The sequence below is a fragment of the Melanaphis sacchari genome, unplaced genomic scaffold, assembly GCF_002803265.2.
Source record: "Melanaphis sacchari strain LSU unplaced genomic scaffold, SCAv2.0 Contig43_pilon_pilon, whole genome shotgun sequence".
Classification (NCBI taxonomy): Eukaryota; Metazoa; Arthropoda; class Insecta; order Hemiptera; family Aphididae; genus Melanaphis; species Melanaphis sacchari.
Window position 1 is genome coordinate 3,982,266 of NW_020271284.1, and position 18,380 is coordinate 4,000,645.

General features: G+C 27.3%; 1 protein-coding gene across 1 annotated transcript; it reads left to right on the forward strand.

Moving 5' to 3' along the window:
* Window positions 1-315: 315 nt before the first annotated feature.
* LOC112597698 (b(0,+)-type amino acid transporter 1) lies at window positions 316-15,385 on the forward strand. Its single transcript, XM_025343867.1, has 10 exons — window positions 316-428; window positions 6,231-6,407; window positions 9,925-10,026; window positions 10,332-10,574; window positions 11,355-11,625; window positions 12,652-12,775; window positions 13,276-13,476; window positions 14,055-14,204; window positions 14,843-15,011; window positions 15,122-15,385. Exons 1-10 carry the CDS (start codon window positions 401-403, stop codon window positions 15,187-15,189), a joined length of 1,533 nt encoding a protein of 510 aa, XP_025199652.1. The 5' UTR covers window positions 316-400; the 3' UTR covers window positions 15,190-15,385.
* Window positions 15,386-18,380: the final 2,995 nt, after the last annotated feature.

Here is an 18,380-nt window from a genome sequence, read left to right on the forward strand (position 1 = left end):
TGAAATCGTATAAATATAATATATTGTAATTTGTTATAGGCTGCAGTCGAGTCGCACTCGGTCGTTGCAGGATTATACGGTGCGCGGCTGAAGAACGTGCGCAAATGCGCGATGTCTAGCGGCCGCCGAGTGCGGCGCATGTGTCAATAAAACGGCATTTTGCCGCCCAAATGGAAAAACGAGTGAGAGGAAATCCTGAGAGAGAAACACTTCCACCGACGTTACGCTGTTTTCGCACAGGAGAGTTGCGCTCGCCACGCTTCGGGCGGCGGCGGTTACGGCTATAATAATAATAATATTACACGCGCTGGGTCGCCTTTCAGTCTGCTGCCCAGTGTGTCATGTCTGGTCGCGAGATAAACGCTGAGTCGACCACAGTCGCTTGTACGTCCGACTTGAAATGCTACGAAACCTGCAAACATCACATGGTTAGTAAAAAAAAATTAAAAATAACTTAAAAATCGAAACCCGACACTTTTTTAACGATAAAACAATGCCGCGCGATGTTAGCAGCCCAATCACCCACACCCACGCGTTTGTGTTGACCAAAAAACGTTTTCAAAGTTTGTGTAAATCAAAATTATATATCTAAGTTCTGCACGTTTTACAATTTACATAAACCTACGAGTATATAAAAATATTACGTTGATACCCAATTGCGGTCGGAATGTAAAACAAAAATTCTAGTTGTGGTCAGTAAGTTACTGTTTATATATGTATTCTAATAATGTTTCCAAATAAAAGTGGTAAAAAAAAAATTGAAAAAAATAACAAGAATGTATTATTTACAATATAATAATTAATACTTGAAAACAATATTTAATTTGCATATTTTTATTAACTAATTTATTTATTTAAATGGCTATATAAATCAATTTTATGCAAATACGTGATTAATGTTACTTATATATTTTTTTTTGAAATTTTCTAGTACTTGAAATTATTTATTATACAATACAAATACTTTATAATATAAGGCAGGGATGGACTTGGCTTGAACAGCTAATCGGTGAACGGGTCTGGCCTGTCACCTGTTTTATAAATTTGACCCGAAAATATGTCTATATGTTAAATGTATTAATTAAAAATTATTATAATGTGTTGCATAATATGAAATTAATTATTAATATAGTTAATTTTATTATAGTTATTACTAAAAATGTTAAAATTATTGTTATCATTAAGATATTTAATATTTGCTAAGACATGATCTGTATTTTATCATATGAAACATAATATTATTTTTTATTGCATATGGCATGGTATTGGTGTACAACAAAAAGTAATAACGGGATAAAGTAAATAAATAAAATAAAATAAAAGTGATAACAGGTAAATATAAATAAATAACTAAAATAAACTAGATAAATTAACTAAACTAGCTACAAAGTGACAACTATTAAATGCTATAAGCGTATGGAAAGATTACACAGCCAATCTAGCGCTTCCTTGTCGCCATTATGTAGACCTGATGTTCCTCCACTGAACTTGGTTTCCGGGCATTCCTCAACAATGTGCCTAATAGTTTGGATCTGGCCACAGTTACAGAGTGGAGAGTCCACCATTCCCCATTTGTGCATCAAATAATTGCACTTTCCCTGTCCAGTTCTTACCCGGTTTAGGGCAGTCCATGTTACACGAGGGAATTTGAAACCTGGAACTAATTGGGTTGGATCACTTATGAGGTGGTTATTTGGTGCTACTACGTCCTTCCAATGTGAATTCCATAAGTCCCCTTCTGTGATTGTACTATTTTTTTTTACCGTCCATATAGGATTTCTTGATTTTAATCTTTTATAATATTATTAATTACTACCTACATACTACATCAACCATCAACAAATTTTTAAAATCTTCCTTTATAATTACAAAATAATCACGTTAAATTATTTTTATTACATATCTAATTTATCCTGATATTAATCAATTTTTACATAACCTCTGATAATTTTTACTAATATTTGATCCCTCGGAGGGGACTAGTCAGGTCAGCTAATTGGCGAACGTGGAACGGCCCGTCACCTTTATTATATAATTTGGCTCGACATTATATTTATAAATAAATGAAAACAGATAAAAATACATTTTAAAATATGACGAATTGTAAACATTGGATAATACACAATATTTATATCGAAAACTAATAAATAAAATAATTTTTAATAATTTGTAATTAAGTAAAATAATTTCGTGTTGTTTGGGCAATGTCAACGGTTATTTTAACTGGTTATCTAATAAATGACATAATTGTATTTTGATAAAAAAATAAATAAATATTTTATTATATTCATTAATTTTAGGTAAAAGATGGTCTGAAGTTTTGAAATTACTGACTAACGTGTAATCTACCCTGCCCACCCCTACATTGTAAGGATATTTTTATTAAATCAGAATATCAATAAATTAGCAATATTTTCACAAAATTGTATAATAATTTTTTATTCTCGAAAACATGTCATCTCCGATTATAGCCTAGGTATAATACAATTTTCAATGCAATTTTTATTATTTTCACTCCAAAATATTTTACCTATTTTTAGGTAACAGTGGTAACACTGTTAAATTCAAATTTATTTAATATAATACTAGAAACTTTACTTTTTTACTTAAAATTTTTAAACAACTCACAATATTATAATTTAAGTGGACATGACTACATCTTAACATAAACTAATTCAACGGTGACTACAACTTGAGTAAGTGCTATTTCGAAAAGAAAATACACGAATACGCATTTACATTAAATTAAAGTATCACCACATGAGGTTTATTAATAATTACAAATCGTGTATGGCGCTCAAATAAATAAAAAATATAAAAATAAATAATAATTTACAGTAGTGTGTGCTAATTCACCCGTATAAGCGATATTTTCACATACTTATCGTATATATTTACGCATATTAGATATATTTTGAAGGTATTTATTTACTTTATTATAAATATTATAATGATATAAGATATAACTATATAAGCTGTTACCGTATATATAATGGTGATAGTTCTATCGATGGAAATCAATTGCAATGAATGTTCCGATTTCGAATAAATTAATTGTTTCTTTATATTTTTGCCATGTAGCTCAATCGATGATGTACCCAAATACCTTTTTAATTTTTTATGTTATATACTGAAGCATAAAAAAAATATTCTAGTGGAAATATAATAGTTTAATAGTAATAGTGGTAGTAGCATTAATTTAACTATTTAATAAAACTAATAAATATCCCTTCTGGTATCAAGCAACATAATAAACTATACAGAGTGATTCACCAACCATACTGGCCCTATTTTTTCTTCAATAAAATAGTTATTTTAAATCAAGTTTTTGAAATTTCTTAATATTATACATCTAACGCCTTATTTTAAAATTTAAAACTGTTATTCTTCTTAAGGAATGTTCATGAATATACAAACTTATATTTTTCAAATAAGAACACATTAAAAAATAAACATTTTGATAACTAAAAAACTGCTAGTTAAAATTTTAAAATAAGTATATCAACATTTTCAAAAATATTATCCACTAAAAAATATGCAGTAAAAATGAATTTTCCATATTTGAAAAAACAGAAGTTTACATTCATGGAATACTCATTAAGTGGTGTAAAAAATAACCAAACATTTGAAAATATATAATGGTCTTTATTGTCTTTAAATATAATTTAAAATTCAAATTTCAGAAATTAAATAAATTTGCTATTAAATGAATAATGGGGATGAGCACGCTTGATGAATCATTCTGTGTTTTAATATTTTTATTAACGATGTAAAAGTTTTTTACTTTTTTTTCTAATGCAACGAAGAGATGTAGAACAAAGGATTATTTTTTTTCATCTTTATTTGTTAGTGTACCTAGCTATTACACGATTTTAGTTCATTTTAAAGCGTATAAAACATTTTAATCATGATAAAAAAAATACATACAACATTCTTAAAAATTAAATAAAATAACGTTTGGATGTTTTCAGTGGGTTAACGATCCCAAAAATTTAAAAATCACCCTGTAAACTATTATGGTTATAAAATTGCATTAAACTTGTTTCTTATGCCCTATATTTCTTAGTAAAATATAATTTATATTATTATCGTAACATTATTATGTACTTAATATAAAAAAAAATAAATAGTTAATAAGAATATTAATAAATTCTAAAATCTATTGATATGTTTTCATTTAATCTTTTAATGTTTATAGTATATTATAATATTGTTATATAGATCATATTATACTCGTATATTATTGTATTCCATTAATTTTACACAGACTATAGAAGGCTTTTTTTAATAACTACGGTATACGTGCGTAGAACTAGCTGCAGTGGCAGGTATATATGCCACTACCATACACGAGTATAGTATATAAATAACATTTGGTACCGAGATTTTGAGAAGTCGTGTATACTAAATCAAACTCAAACTAAATGTCAATGCACGCAAAAGCTATATCACATAATTAATATGAAGCAATAATATTGATGAGTGTTGGACGTTTTGCGAATAAAATGCTCGCCCCGGTGGTTTTCAATATTTCAAGTATTCGATACTTTGTAACACCGCCAAGACTCGCCATCTACACAATCACTGTGCCACTTAATATTTAATCATAATTATTATTTATATTTTTATAATAGTTTAAACCACTATAAATATGCACGCCGATAACCGACGATGAACATTTTATCGCTCGAACGAACAAGAATAACCGGACCATATTGTATTATACACAAATTTAACACTATTACTAGGTACCCATTATAAAATAAAGTTGGATCGCCTTAATTAAAATTCATCAAGCCAAACGTGTACCTATTATTATTATTTTAATCCACATACTTCCCAGTATTTGCGTTTTAATTACACAACACAATAATTATCCTTTGTTGTCGCTGGTTTTTTTTTTCTTATGTAAAACATTTTTACCAATGTTTTGTAATACATTTCTAACAATACGTATTTATAGAATAATATATTTTACAGAAAACTTAAAAAACTTAAGTTTTATTTATGATATTTGACTTCTTTTCGGTCAACAAGTTAAAAACAATTTTTGACGTGGATAAAGTTAAAAAACATAAGTATATTCATAATAATATGTTTAATTTAAATTTTAATACTTGGATTTTTTGCACATTTTTATTTAAACGTGTAATACTATTTTATATATATTTTGAATTAGTAATCCGTCATTTTGTACACATTTCGTTTTGTAGTTAAAAATCATTTTTGGAGAAATGTATTGTAACAAAACAATAAGGCATACCGTTAAAGTTGAAAATTATAAATCAATCATTTATATAGTATTTTATTATTATAATATTTCTCTCGAAGGTGTATTGAATACCAAGAAATAACACTGAGGTATATCACTTCATCGTTTCCATTATTTCCAAGTACGAACGTAGAATATGTATAAAACACTATCTTAAATGCCTATAGTAGCTATATATAAATATTATTAACCATCGTAATTCAAGAACGTTACAAATAGTGCAGCACAAGTCGTTGACATTTCATCAGATACCTCAAAAATACAATCGCTTGATGTTACATTGCAAAAGAAGAAAAATAACCACCAACTCATTATACATAGTACTATTGTGTAGTTGTACTACCTCCCATTTTTTTTTTTTTTATTCATTCAATATTCGTATTATTAAACTTTTGGAATACAGGGGGGGGGGGGTTAAATAAGGTTACTTGCAACTGGTACCTAAATATCTATTATATAAATACGTTTCCGAGTACGTTGTACGCCAAGTATCGTTTCACAATAAACTATGTATACTGACGATATCCGTACCCGGACGTTATTTACATTAATGGAAATATTTGAAAGAATCGTTTAAATTTATCATTCTGAGCAGGAACCCCAACCTTTATATTCCGCGTCGATATTCAATATCCGCGCGATCATCGCGATTGAACTACAAGTGAAAGAAAAAAACATTCAACGCAATGAAGCACTTTGCGTTATACATTCGCCATTTCCCATCACATACCTACATTATTATAAGTACAAACTTGATTATTATTTTTGTCTGTTATGTCTTCGATCTAAATGCTCACCATGGATGTTATAATAATATTACAAATCGTATTCAAATAAACAAAAATGTCTGCAACACTACTTGCATGTGGCAATCCGCAGACGACAAGATAATTCCGACTGGCAAATTCACAAGCGGTCTTATTCGTATTATACAAGTGTATAAATTATTATGTTTTAGGGTACAATAACAACAACGACACAATCGGCGATGACGGCAGCGACGGAGATGGCGAAAATGCTGATAACGGAAAAAACATGTTGGCGCGGAAGCTATCAACTAAGGGTGACACTCTTTACCTCGAGAGACGGGTGGGACTCTTCAGTGGGGTGGCTCTAATCGTGGGTACAATGATCGGTAAGGAATACTATAATAAAACCTATACAATATTTTTATTTATTTATTTATTTATTTTTTGGCAATCCATTAGTAATTCATAGAAATAACTTTGTTATAGTTAACTAATCTATTTACTAAAGACCACCAAATGGGTGGCTCACGAATGTTGTTATATGACCGATAGATGAACTATTTATTTTTTTTAAACTTGCCAATTTTTTTTTTTTTAACACTTACTCTTAGTCACACTTTATTTACATATATCGTATATTCGTATAATTTCAATTAAATACACTACATATTATTGTACTAACAAAATAATGTGTATAAATAAATACAGTAAAACCTGTGTTATACGGACTCTTGTTAAGACGGAATCCTATTCTGTGCAGAAATTTATTATGGTCCAGACAGATTTCTATAATTTAACATAGGATTAAACCCTTGATACAACGGTACCTGTTTAATATAAAAAGGAAAGCTTTTTTTAGTCCCGTAAATTATAATATATACCTTAAACAAACGGAAAACATATCATAAAATTAACTAAAATATTTTTGATACCCACATTTATTTTGTTATCGAACAAATATTAAGGTTAGCAATATTAATACGTGTCAATAGATAACTACGTTTTATCTTGAATCTATATTATCAGTGCTCATTATTATCACGCCGTATAGTCGTAGTTTTCTTGTCTTTAATCTCGTCTTAGTTGTTATCACAATTCCTTCAAAGATTTGTTTAAGTTTATATGAAAAAATGAAAGTTATAGAAGAAAGTTGTTAATTATTAAAGAAAAACTAGACAAAAACTTTACACCAACTTTGGAATTTTTTAATTCTATTTTAATTTGTATACTTAATTATATCATTATTTAATTAATATCTACTAAATATTATGTTCTTCAAATTTTTGAATTGAAATTTATCATAATTTTGAAAAATCTAATTAATACATAATATATGATTTTTTACTAAAAATTAAAATTTATTATAGCCTATGATATTTATTAATTTTCAACATTTTAATTTTTATTATTAGCCAGAAAATGTTATAACCTTAACTTAAATCTTAATAATTCAAAATATTGTAACTCTATAGTATGAAATTTTCCTTTTTATTCAGTTACACAGAAACCTGCTTAAATCGGAAATTTTAATTAATACCGTGCAATTCCACACAGGACAGATTTTATTGTAGTATAGAATATACAGAGTAATTCACCAAGTATATTAATTTCATTTTATTCAATAGTACTGTTATTTAGAATATATTTGAAGATCATATTTTCATATTATTGAGATTTTTTGACGTAATGAGTATCATTCATATTTACAAACTTCTATTTTGTGTGTGTGTGTGTGTGTGTGTACTAAGTATCCTTAATGGATTTTAAATATATAGAAGTTATAGTAGCGATTTTATGATATTAACAATTAATATTAATCTTAGCTTATAAAAATGATTCAAGTATAATTGAATATTACATATAAATATATATTACATGTATATTTTATATTTTTAAAATAATTTTTAAGGACAACTGTTTCTATATAAACAATAAAATAACTGATAAACTACTTGTTCAAATTTTTTTTTAGGTGTATCAAAATGTTCAAAATAAATTATCCACTTATAATAATTCACAGAAAAAAATAAAAATTTTCAATTGAAAAATATAAGTTTATATCGTTTCAGAACATTTCTAAGTAGAACAAAAAAAAAAAAAAAAATGTTAAACATTTGTATATATAATCTTTAAGTATTTTTAAAAATACCGAAAATAAGAATTTATTAATAGAAAAATAGATGTAAGCATGCTTAGTGAATTACCCTATATAATAATAAGATTTCAATATTAAGTCAACATTAGATCATCTGTTACTAAATCTTTGTAAAAGCTTATAAATCCCTTGTTATAGGAATGCCTATTATTATTTTATACTATCATCTATAATGAACGAAGATTTAAAATCTACAATAATAATACATATATACTATAATTATAAGTACTTAATAGTCAAACGTATATAATTAGTATTGCAATAGACGATTCCAATGTTGATAATATTTTTTTCTGGATTTAATATAACATTATGTGTGGTATTGAAGGCGTATAAATCAATTTATGAATTTAATATGTATACCTATTGTGTAAGTAATAGATTAAACCAGACATAATTGAATCGATGATTGCAAAAACGATATGAGTCAATTTTTTAAAACTTTTGGATAATTGATAAAACGTGTATAATTTAAATAATTCTGAAAAAAATTCTTATTTAAAAATGAATACTTATAGAAATATATTATGCACTGATTATACATAATTTGTGTATATAAATAATATGATGTTTTTTTTATTATTGACTTTCAAAGTTTTCTGACTCGTGATGTTTCACAAAAAATGTGACTCATATAATTTTTGCAATCATTGATTCAATTATAAAATTTACTAGAAAATTAAATTTCATTTTGTTCAGACAGTTAAAATTTATAAGTATTTTTTATACGCCGTGCTGTAGTACTGCACATTATTATACCGTGAAATAAATTTGATGCCATGACATAGACTAGGTATGAAGTGTGATGTATAGATTATACTATTACAAGAGCTTCTGATTTTTGATTACCTACATAATAATTATATACAATTTAATAATCACTTTAAGTTTTAAATTGAAATTCTATGTGGCTTTAGCTGACATGTCTATTATAAGTTTTTAATTACTTACAGGTTACATTGACTACACACATGTTATTGTGTTAACAATCAACCAAAATTGGCTGTTAGTTTAAGTATTAATAGTATTTTAATTGATTTTATATACCCCTTTTGCACTTAATGTATTATTAATTTTGTACGAAAATATTTTACCGAATAAATAATAATATTCGTAATATAATTATTATGTATATTATTTATATATATAGACAAATAATATAATTAAGAAGTAGAAAGAAAATCTCTTGAATCCGTTTTCCTGGAACACTTCCTGGAATTAATTAGATTATTAAACAGCAAAATAATACGAGTCAAATCTCGTAAAACATTATCGAATGAAAAATTAAAATACGAGTATACAGCAGGAAATGAGTAAACATATTATAATTTATCATATAGACAATCTCAAGTAATTTCATTAAAAACTTTTTAATACTTATAAATTTATTTTCTACGTGTATAATATAACTGTAATTAATACATATTATATAGTATATACTATACACAATAATTTTGTTCTATGCTATCTTAGAAATACAAAACATTTTTTTTATTACAAATTTATAAATAATAAATATAATTATTTTTTGATCCATTTATAAAATATATTTTTCGTGTATTGATGTATATAGTATGTACTGTGTACTTACAAAAAGTTAACAAACTATAGTTAAATTAAACAAATGTAAATGTATGAGAATATCTCAAAATAATAAACAACGGTTTTTATTATTATTAGGTCTCGATTATGTTTAACCCAACATAATATTTAGTATTTACTATCAATATGTTGTCATTAATACACAGGTTCAGGAATATTCGTTTCACCTACTGGACTGCTGATCAGAACTGGGTCAATAGGCCTGAGTTTTGTCATATGGGCAACATGTGGTGTCATGTCACTGTTGGGTACGTTTATATTATCTAAAATAAGTTTCCCTGCCTGAGTAACAAAAAAAAAAAAAAAATGTCACTTATTATCTATTTTTAAAACTAAATATTTCAACAAGTATTTTTACCCGAACACGTTCGTCATTCGTAACACTATTTTCGGCAATATAATAATAATTAGACCTACAATAATTGAAACTGAAGGTATGCGATCGATGCCAAAGAATACGATTGTTTTAACTTTTAGTGTCCACGATAAAACTAAATAATTTAAATTTATTATATTATGTTTTTATTATTTTTTGAATTTTATTCACTTACAGGAGCTTTAGCGTATGCAGAACTTGGTACGATGAATCCAAGTTCTGGGGCTGAATACGCCTACCTGATGGATGCCTTTGGACCAATGCCTGCGTTTCTGTTTTCTTGGATATCCACATTAATACTCAAACCGTCACAGGTGGCTATAATATGTCTGAGTTTCGCCAAATATGCTGTCGAAGCATTTGTCGACGAATGCGGTTCTTCTGAATATATAGTGAAAATCGTCGCAGTACTGTCTATTTGTGAGTTCAAGCCAAATGTAATCTATCCTCGTTTTTTTACTAATTAGTTTGTTTCTATGGAAATATATTAGACTTTTTCGACACAAGTCTTTCGTCCACAATTACATTATTATTTTTCACGAGCCTATTTTTAAATAAAACAGCATGATACGCATTTAGGACAATATAGAAAAATACACGAGTACAAAGAATTACATTAAATTCGTAACATTCCTAACTTTATATTTTAGAATTTTAGATTCTTAATAAATTTAAATTACTTCGCAATTTAAAAAAATTTCTGTGCATTATTAATACCACTTATCAAAGTTTTTGAATTTTTTCTAACCATATCTATATAAAAGTTTTAAAGTTCTACAATATAATATTGCCGTTTTTACCAATGGTATTTTACAAATTATTATGGTATAATGTTAATACTATAGTTATATATATTTTAAGTTTCCATTTCGGAAATTATACTCTAGTTTAACTTCTATAAATAATTATACACTCTTGATAATTGATTAAAATAATCTATAATACAATTCTGTAGGTGATTAGGTACTGTTCAAGTTTTGGTGCTTAGCGTGATGACATAGGTACGTATGGTTAATGATGTACGTATTATATCGTCCTACGATGTTTCAAAATATTATTCATTGATTTCGAGGCGTATCATTTAAACGTTAACTTTCCTTATCCTATAATATTATGTTTTAAAAAGAACAAAATAAAAAACTTGTCATACAAATAAAAAAAAAACTATTCATATTATTATTATTTTTTTTTTTTGTGCAGTAATCATTACGTACATAAATTGCTACAGCGTAAACTTGGCCACTGGAGTACAAAATGCGTTTACAGCTGCGAAACTGGTAGCCGTTTTCGTGGTAGTCGCCGGAGGTGTATACAAGATTATTCAGGGACGAACCGAACACTTTCGGAATTATTTTGAAAACACGACCACAAGTATAGGTGACGTGGCAACGGCGTTTTACTCGGGACTGTGGGCGTACGATGGTTGGAACAATCTCAATTACGTCACTGAAGAAATAAAAAACCCTTCGAAGTAATAATAATATTTTTAACAATAAAGGTTATTGGTTTAAGATTATTTCTAACCTTTACATGTTGATACCGGTCAAATAAAATAACATAATTTCCGTATGCTCTACATATTATATAAACATCGTATTATACTATCATAATATAATATAACATATAAACCAACATAGTTACATAAAAATAGTTATTAGTTAATAATTTTAATAGTAGGTACCTATATGTAGTATGAGTGGACCAGATGATCTGAGAGGTTCAATATAATAAATAAAAAAGTTGATAAATATAACCATATCTACAGGTAGATACAATTTTACGTTCATGAAGTTGATGTTATAAATATTTTTGTTGAAACAAAAAATAGACGCTATTAATAACATATAATATAAAATATGTTTTTTCGTATTTTTTTAAGTAAGATTTTGATACTTGATAAATAACTTATAGATTAAGCAACGTTAAATTTTAAGTTTTTATAAGTCTACGAGTATGTATGGTCGTGTAATAAACAAAAATAATAGGTAGAGGGTTAATTAAATTACAATTTATTTCAGTGAAATGCGTAATAAATTATAGTTAAATATTAATTAAACTTAAAACATTGAGATCTAGAAATTATAAATACATATATTATAATGATAATACATTATTTTATGTAACTGAACTATACTTTTATGATTTTGAATAACAATTAATATCGATATCCACTAAATACTCTTCTGAACGTCTATGAGTAGCGATTTGAATGTATAGTTAATAGTTGTAATACATATTTATAGATAGGCTATTTTATTTTGACCAATTTAACGTTTAGCATATTTTATTAGTTATCATTATAATGATCAGACTCACATTTTATGCAGTTTGGGGAAAATGGCCGCAGTAACGATTTCATTATTGTTGTCGATTAATTTTATGTTATAATAAATGTTTATTTTGGAAGTTCTTGAGTTCGATAAACTTATAATCACTATGTTAATTGTAAACGCGTACTATATAACATATTTACTTCATCCATTTTGTAATTTTAAAGGAACATTCCAAAAGCGATATACATTAGCATACCGTTGGTGACGATGTGTTACCTGTTGGTGAATGTGGCGTACCTTACTATCATGTCGCCAGACGAAATAGTGCGAAACGAAGCTGTTGCCGTGGTCAGTATAATATAAACATACATAGACACTCGTACATAGTACAATATTATGATGAAAACTATTTGTGTGAAATAAGAAAGTGTTTGCGTTGTTTTAATTCGTACCGTTTATTAAACAACTTTATCTTTAAAGTCTATGAAAAAAGTAGCTAAAGTAAAAAAAATATCACCAACACTGAGAATATTTACTACTCAAGCGATGCGTTAGTTTTATAATCAGAAACTGACATTACATAATAAATATTTTTAGAACATTTGTTTGAAAGACACTTTTTCCATATTTTACAGGACAATTTTTAAAAATAATAAATTGTACACGTTTATTTATACGTACAGACATATCAAGCGTTTACTTGATTGATGTAAAAAATACTCGATATACCTACCTTATTATATCATTACTATTGATGCCTATTTTAGTTGAACAGCTGCCTTCTGTTTGCCATACATTTATAATTATTTAATATTGTAACACATCAAAATGTGTTGTCTTATTATTAGACTTTTGGAATCCGAGCGCTGGGGTCCATTGCCTGGGTGATACCGCTGTCAATCACGATATCCACATTCGGGTCGGCCAACGGCACACTGTTCGCCGCTGGAAGACTGTGTTTCGCCGCCAGTCGCGAAGGACACTTGATGCACGTTCTGTCGTATATTCACATAAAAAAGCTCACGCCCATGCCAAGCATCATATTTCACGTGAGTGAGTGAGTGAATGATGGCGCAGATTTTTGGATCTGCACGCATCCAATTTTGCGAGGAGGCCGTTTTTGATATTATTGTTGCGCAACTTACTAAAGTAATATTTATTGTGATAACTAACAATATCGTATTTATTTTGATATCATTCTTTATTATAGAATATGAGAAAAACATTTTTTAAATTATTATAATGATTTGGTGAGAATTTAACAATATTTGAAATTAAATTGTTAACCTTCACTAGTTACTATAGTAACTAAGTATCTGCGTAAAAATAAAGTGTGCATCACCAAAAGTAGAACGCGCCGAATCTCAAACGACATTTGCACTAATACCATGTGCATAAATCACGTTTGCGACAGTCGACTTATTTTCTTATTCACTCTTTCCGTCAAAATTCCCAAGGCTTTCTTCGAATAAATCCGAGATTGCATGTAATATTAAATTAACATTGCTCGTTCGTACCTATATTGCATTTTGTCCTTTTGGCTTTATAATTTTATACTATTTATCTTACTATTCCCTTACTCGGCATCGAGCTACCAACTGCAATGCTGTCCATTATTTGATTTCAGTCGATCATAACTATTGTCATGGTGGCCTCAGGTACGATTAACTCCTTAATCGACTTCTTTAGTTTCACGGCGTGGATATTTTATGGAAGTGCCATGTTAGCGTTACTAGTGATGCGCTATACGAGACCCGATGTACCAAGACCATATAAAGTGAGCGCACATAGTATTTAATTATTATAATAATGAAAATAAAAAACTACTTACTGACTGTAACACAATAGAATTTGCTTAATATAATATATGCATGATAACGTGTTGTCTATAGTAACAACGCAACGATATTGTCTGCTTACCATATCTGAAAAACTGAAAAAGAATGAAAAAATAATAGTTATTATATCAACAAAAAAAGGTTACAAATTAATATTTAATAGGTATTTTACTCTGTATAAATAATAAATATTATACAATAATTTACCAATGGACATCAAATGACTTCTAAAAACATAAGACGCTTCATAAAAATCAAACAAAAGATATTCTCAGTCACCTCTTTAATAATAATACGTATATTCTTTGTATCTATGTTTTTTTATATATTTTCAATAAATATGTTTAAATACGGATTTCAAAACGAATAACAATGGATCCAAATGGCTAGCATTATGATTTATGAGTGATAAATTATAATTTTTTTCGGATTAATTAACTATTTTTTTTAATAAAATCCTACTTCCCCGTTGCTGTAAAATAGTTAACCACATAAAATTAAAAAATGTACCATTGAGTAAAAAGTATAATATTACATAATATGAACAAAACACTGAGCATATGTTTTACTTTTTCAGGTCCCCATAATCATTCCGTTAATCATATTTGTTATTTCCCTTTATTTGGTAGTAGCGCCTATAATAGATAAACCTCAGATCGAATATCTATATTCGGTGATATTCATGATAGCTGGGATGATATTTTACGTGCCATTCGTTCGTCTGGGATATAAATTCCGTATAATCGGTGAGCTTTATACTTAATGTGCACTGGCAGTGGTAGCTCAGACACATCAGTTATAATTTCCATATTCGCTTCCTCATTAATTTAATATATATTTTTTTTATTTTATATAGATCGGTGGACAATCATTATACAGTTACTGTTACAGGTAGCGCCCACTAAATTAGTGTTACCAGATTAAAGTTGAATATGCCGTCAAGTCTTCCATTAATTGCATATCCAGATCGAAATAGACAATACAGTTTAATATATCAATTGTATTGTATAATATATAGAGTTATACAAATCTAAACAATTTGGAAAAACATCATCGAAACCTTTAATGATAGTTTTTATTATTTTATATTTTGTTAGTGATTATTATATTAGTCAAATATTATGTTTTACACATTATAATATAACCTATATTGTATCTTCGCCACAAAATACATTTTATTTAATATAATAAAGAATTGTTTTATGCGAAAAGAAATTGGTAAATTTGGTTAGTTTCTACCCTTGAATAGCTATTCTACAGGTATATAATTCAATTATTATAATATTACATTATTTATTCGTTTCTACAATTGTACCAATATAAGATATGATAGGGTTACAATTTTTGATAAAAAAAAAAATTAAATAATTATGTGACTATTTTTATTTTTTTACTTCACTAAGAGAAACTTATTAGAAAGTTTTTTATGTTTGTATTAAATTTTTTATCCTACATTTTAAAATAAAAATTCAAAGCGCTGTATAACATATTTTTAGCTACAAAGTTAAAATATATAGCGTACGTTTACTTAAATACAGATAATACGACAACCCGGGGTTTTAAATTCTTGTCTAGTGTATATTCGAATGGTATTATGTTAGTAAGTTCAATCCCATAATTCTTTCGTTCCTAATGTTTGAAAAATAATATAACGCATTTCTTAATTACTTATTTATGCTTCTACATGAGTTCTATTATTCGTTAATAATCTAAAATTATGTTTTTAGTTTTCGGAAGTAACCTATTGGAATAGAAAAAAATGTAGTCTATAGTTGGTATAAGTAGCCAGCCTGAATTCTAAAGATAAATATATAAATATATTTATAAAATAATTTAAATAATTTAAAAAATATCAATATTTTTAATAATAGATAGGGCTGGAAGTATTGCACTAAATAACAACTCCAAAAAATTGCTTTTATGTTTTCAAAGTTCAAAATAATGGGCTTAAAATTCCAAATATTTTTTTATTTTAAATAAATTTTGACTAAAAATATTTTTATTAAAATAAAAAAAAAGTTTGTCGGAATGCATCATTTCAGGTTTTTTACATGGACTTTTAATCTGAAAAATAATTATTCTCATTTAGTATACCATGATCTAGAATCTAGATGTTTATGTCGTATGAATCCCTACGAAAAATTATTACAAAGTTAATTTTTTATTCAAAAATGTTAAAATTAAAAACCAGATTTTAATGTTCCTTAAAAATGAAAAAAATAAATTTAAGATTTAAAGTACAGTAGAAACTCGTTTAACCATCAGTGTCGTGTTCGGAACAATGGCTGTTAATCGAATAGACGGTTAACAAACATTTTTCAATAAACGTATATATTTTGCAATGTGAATCGTAGACAAAAATAATATGCAATAAATAATAAATAGTAATAATATATAACATGTAATTTTTTTTAACTTTTTGAGCTGACATGACGTATCGTGTTTTACGAAGTAAGACCTGAGTTGCATTTGTCTTCTCTTGCGCTTTAAACCAATAAATACATTTTGATAACATTGCTTCTACTCCTGAGTGGCTAGTTGGCAGTTTTAAGACCGTTTTTCGACGGTGACCGATGACGGATAACAGAGAGTGACGGTAAATCAAGTGACGGTTAAACGAGTTTCTACTGTAGTCAAAAAATGCATAGTAAAAAATATCAGACAATGTACATAATATTGGTATTAACACATAATACTAATTATGACATATAAATCATCGCGAGAATGAAAAAATCATTCACTTGATCGAATAGTCAAGATCGACAAAAATAATATTGCCACACTCACTGTCTAAATACTTAATTATGTCCCTGAGGTTATTTCCACGAGTTGCTATTAAAATATTATTATTGCTATTTTCCTTTTTTGATTTAAGCGACAATGATATGTAGTCTCAATACAGTAGAATTCTATTTATAGTCATTTTTAAAGACTCGTGTGTTGGGAATTTACATTCTGAACATCTGAACCCCCTGCGTAACATGGGTTATTTTTTTATGTGATCGCAGTGACCAATCCCCTTTTGGCATGTAAGGTAGAGTTAGTCGAAGCTGCACCTCCAAGCTTTGACCTGCAACAAACGAACATACTATGATAATTTATATTTTCCTCGCGTATACTCCGATAAATAAAACCATAAAAACTACATTAATCGTAATAATAACGAAAATTATAACAATTAATAATACAGTCCGTTATATACACAATCTTCGCAATTTTTTTTTCGTGGTCTCGGACTTGTTAAAACCGTTTAAACTTCCGTGATGCTACTCGTTCAGTTACCATGTCATATAAGTACACTGGAATGCTTGTCTGATCTATTTATTTTAGAATAACACTCGGAGTATCTTGGACCCTTTTCAAAACAGAAATATGAGAGACATCAAATTTATAACAACATTGATAAGCATATTTCCTGCCGAAATAACTTCTTCTACACCTGAAAAAAAAACCAATAATATTTATTATAGTTATATAATAATATATTAAATTATTGTTCTAAAATATTAAAACTATAATAAAAATAATATGTAATATATTTAAATGTTAACGATGAATTTGACAAAAATTTCAACTTATTTAGAGATTGTATAATAATTAAATACATATTTCATACATCTAGTATACTAGTATGTAATACATATGGTAATAGCTATTGCATAATTTATGTATATATATTAACTTATACAACAGTCTATAAGTTATAATAACACATTTTTAAATACTACCTTATATGCGTTCGATTAAAATAAATATACATAATAAAATCAATCAGCGCTTCCGAAACCGCCTAATCGTTTTTTAAACTATAAAATAGGACGAATTGGTAATACTGGTTCAGATCTCATTAACTCTTAGATTATGTAGTTATGATATAAATCTCTGATCCGAGTTATCGTAAAAGTATTTATTTACATTCAAATATATTACATTATTTTTTTCTTCGTAAATTATTATAACACTAAATAATGCTTATCGTATTTTTAAAAATAATAACAATTCATATAATATAGTATACATATAGTATTACATTAAGGATAACAGATCTTAATTTGTTATGTAAAATCTCTCATCTAGTATTAAACAAATGAATATTGACTTCATTATGTGTCACA

Excerpts from the sequence above, each read along its gene's own strand:
- LOC112597698 (XM_025343867.1), top strand. The coding sequence starts at position 401 with ATGCTACGAAACCTGCAAACATCACATG. Across the intron at positions 429-6,230 it reads AAACCTGCAAACATCACATG|GGTACAATAACAACAACGAC; the intron begins GTTAGTAAAAAA and ends ATTATGTTTTAG. Across the intron at positions 15,012-15,121 it reads ATATAAATTCCGTATAATCG|ATCGGTGGACAATCATTATA; the intron begins GTGAGCTTTATA and ends TATTTTATATAG.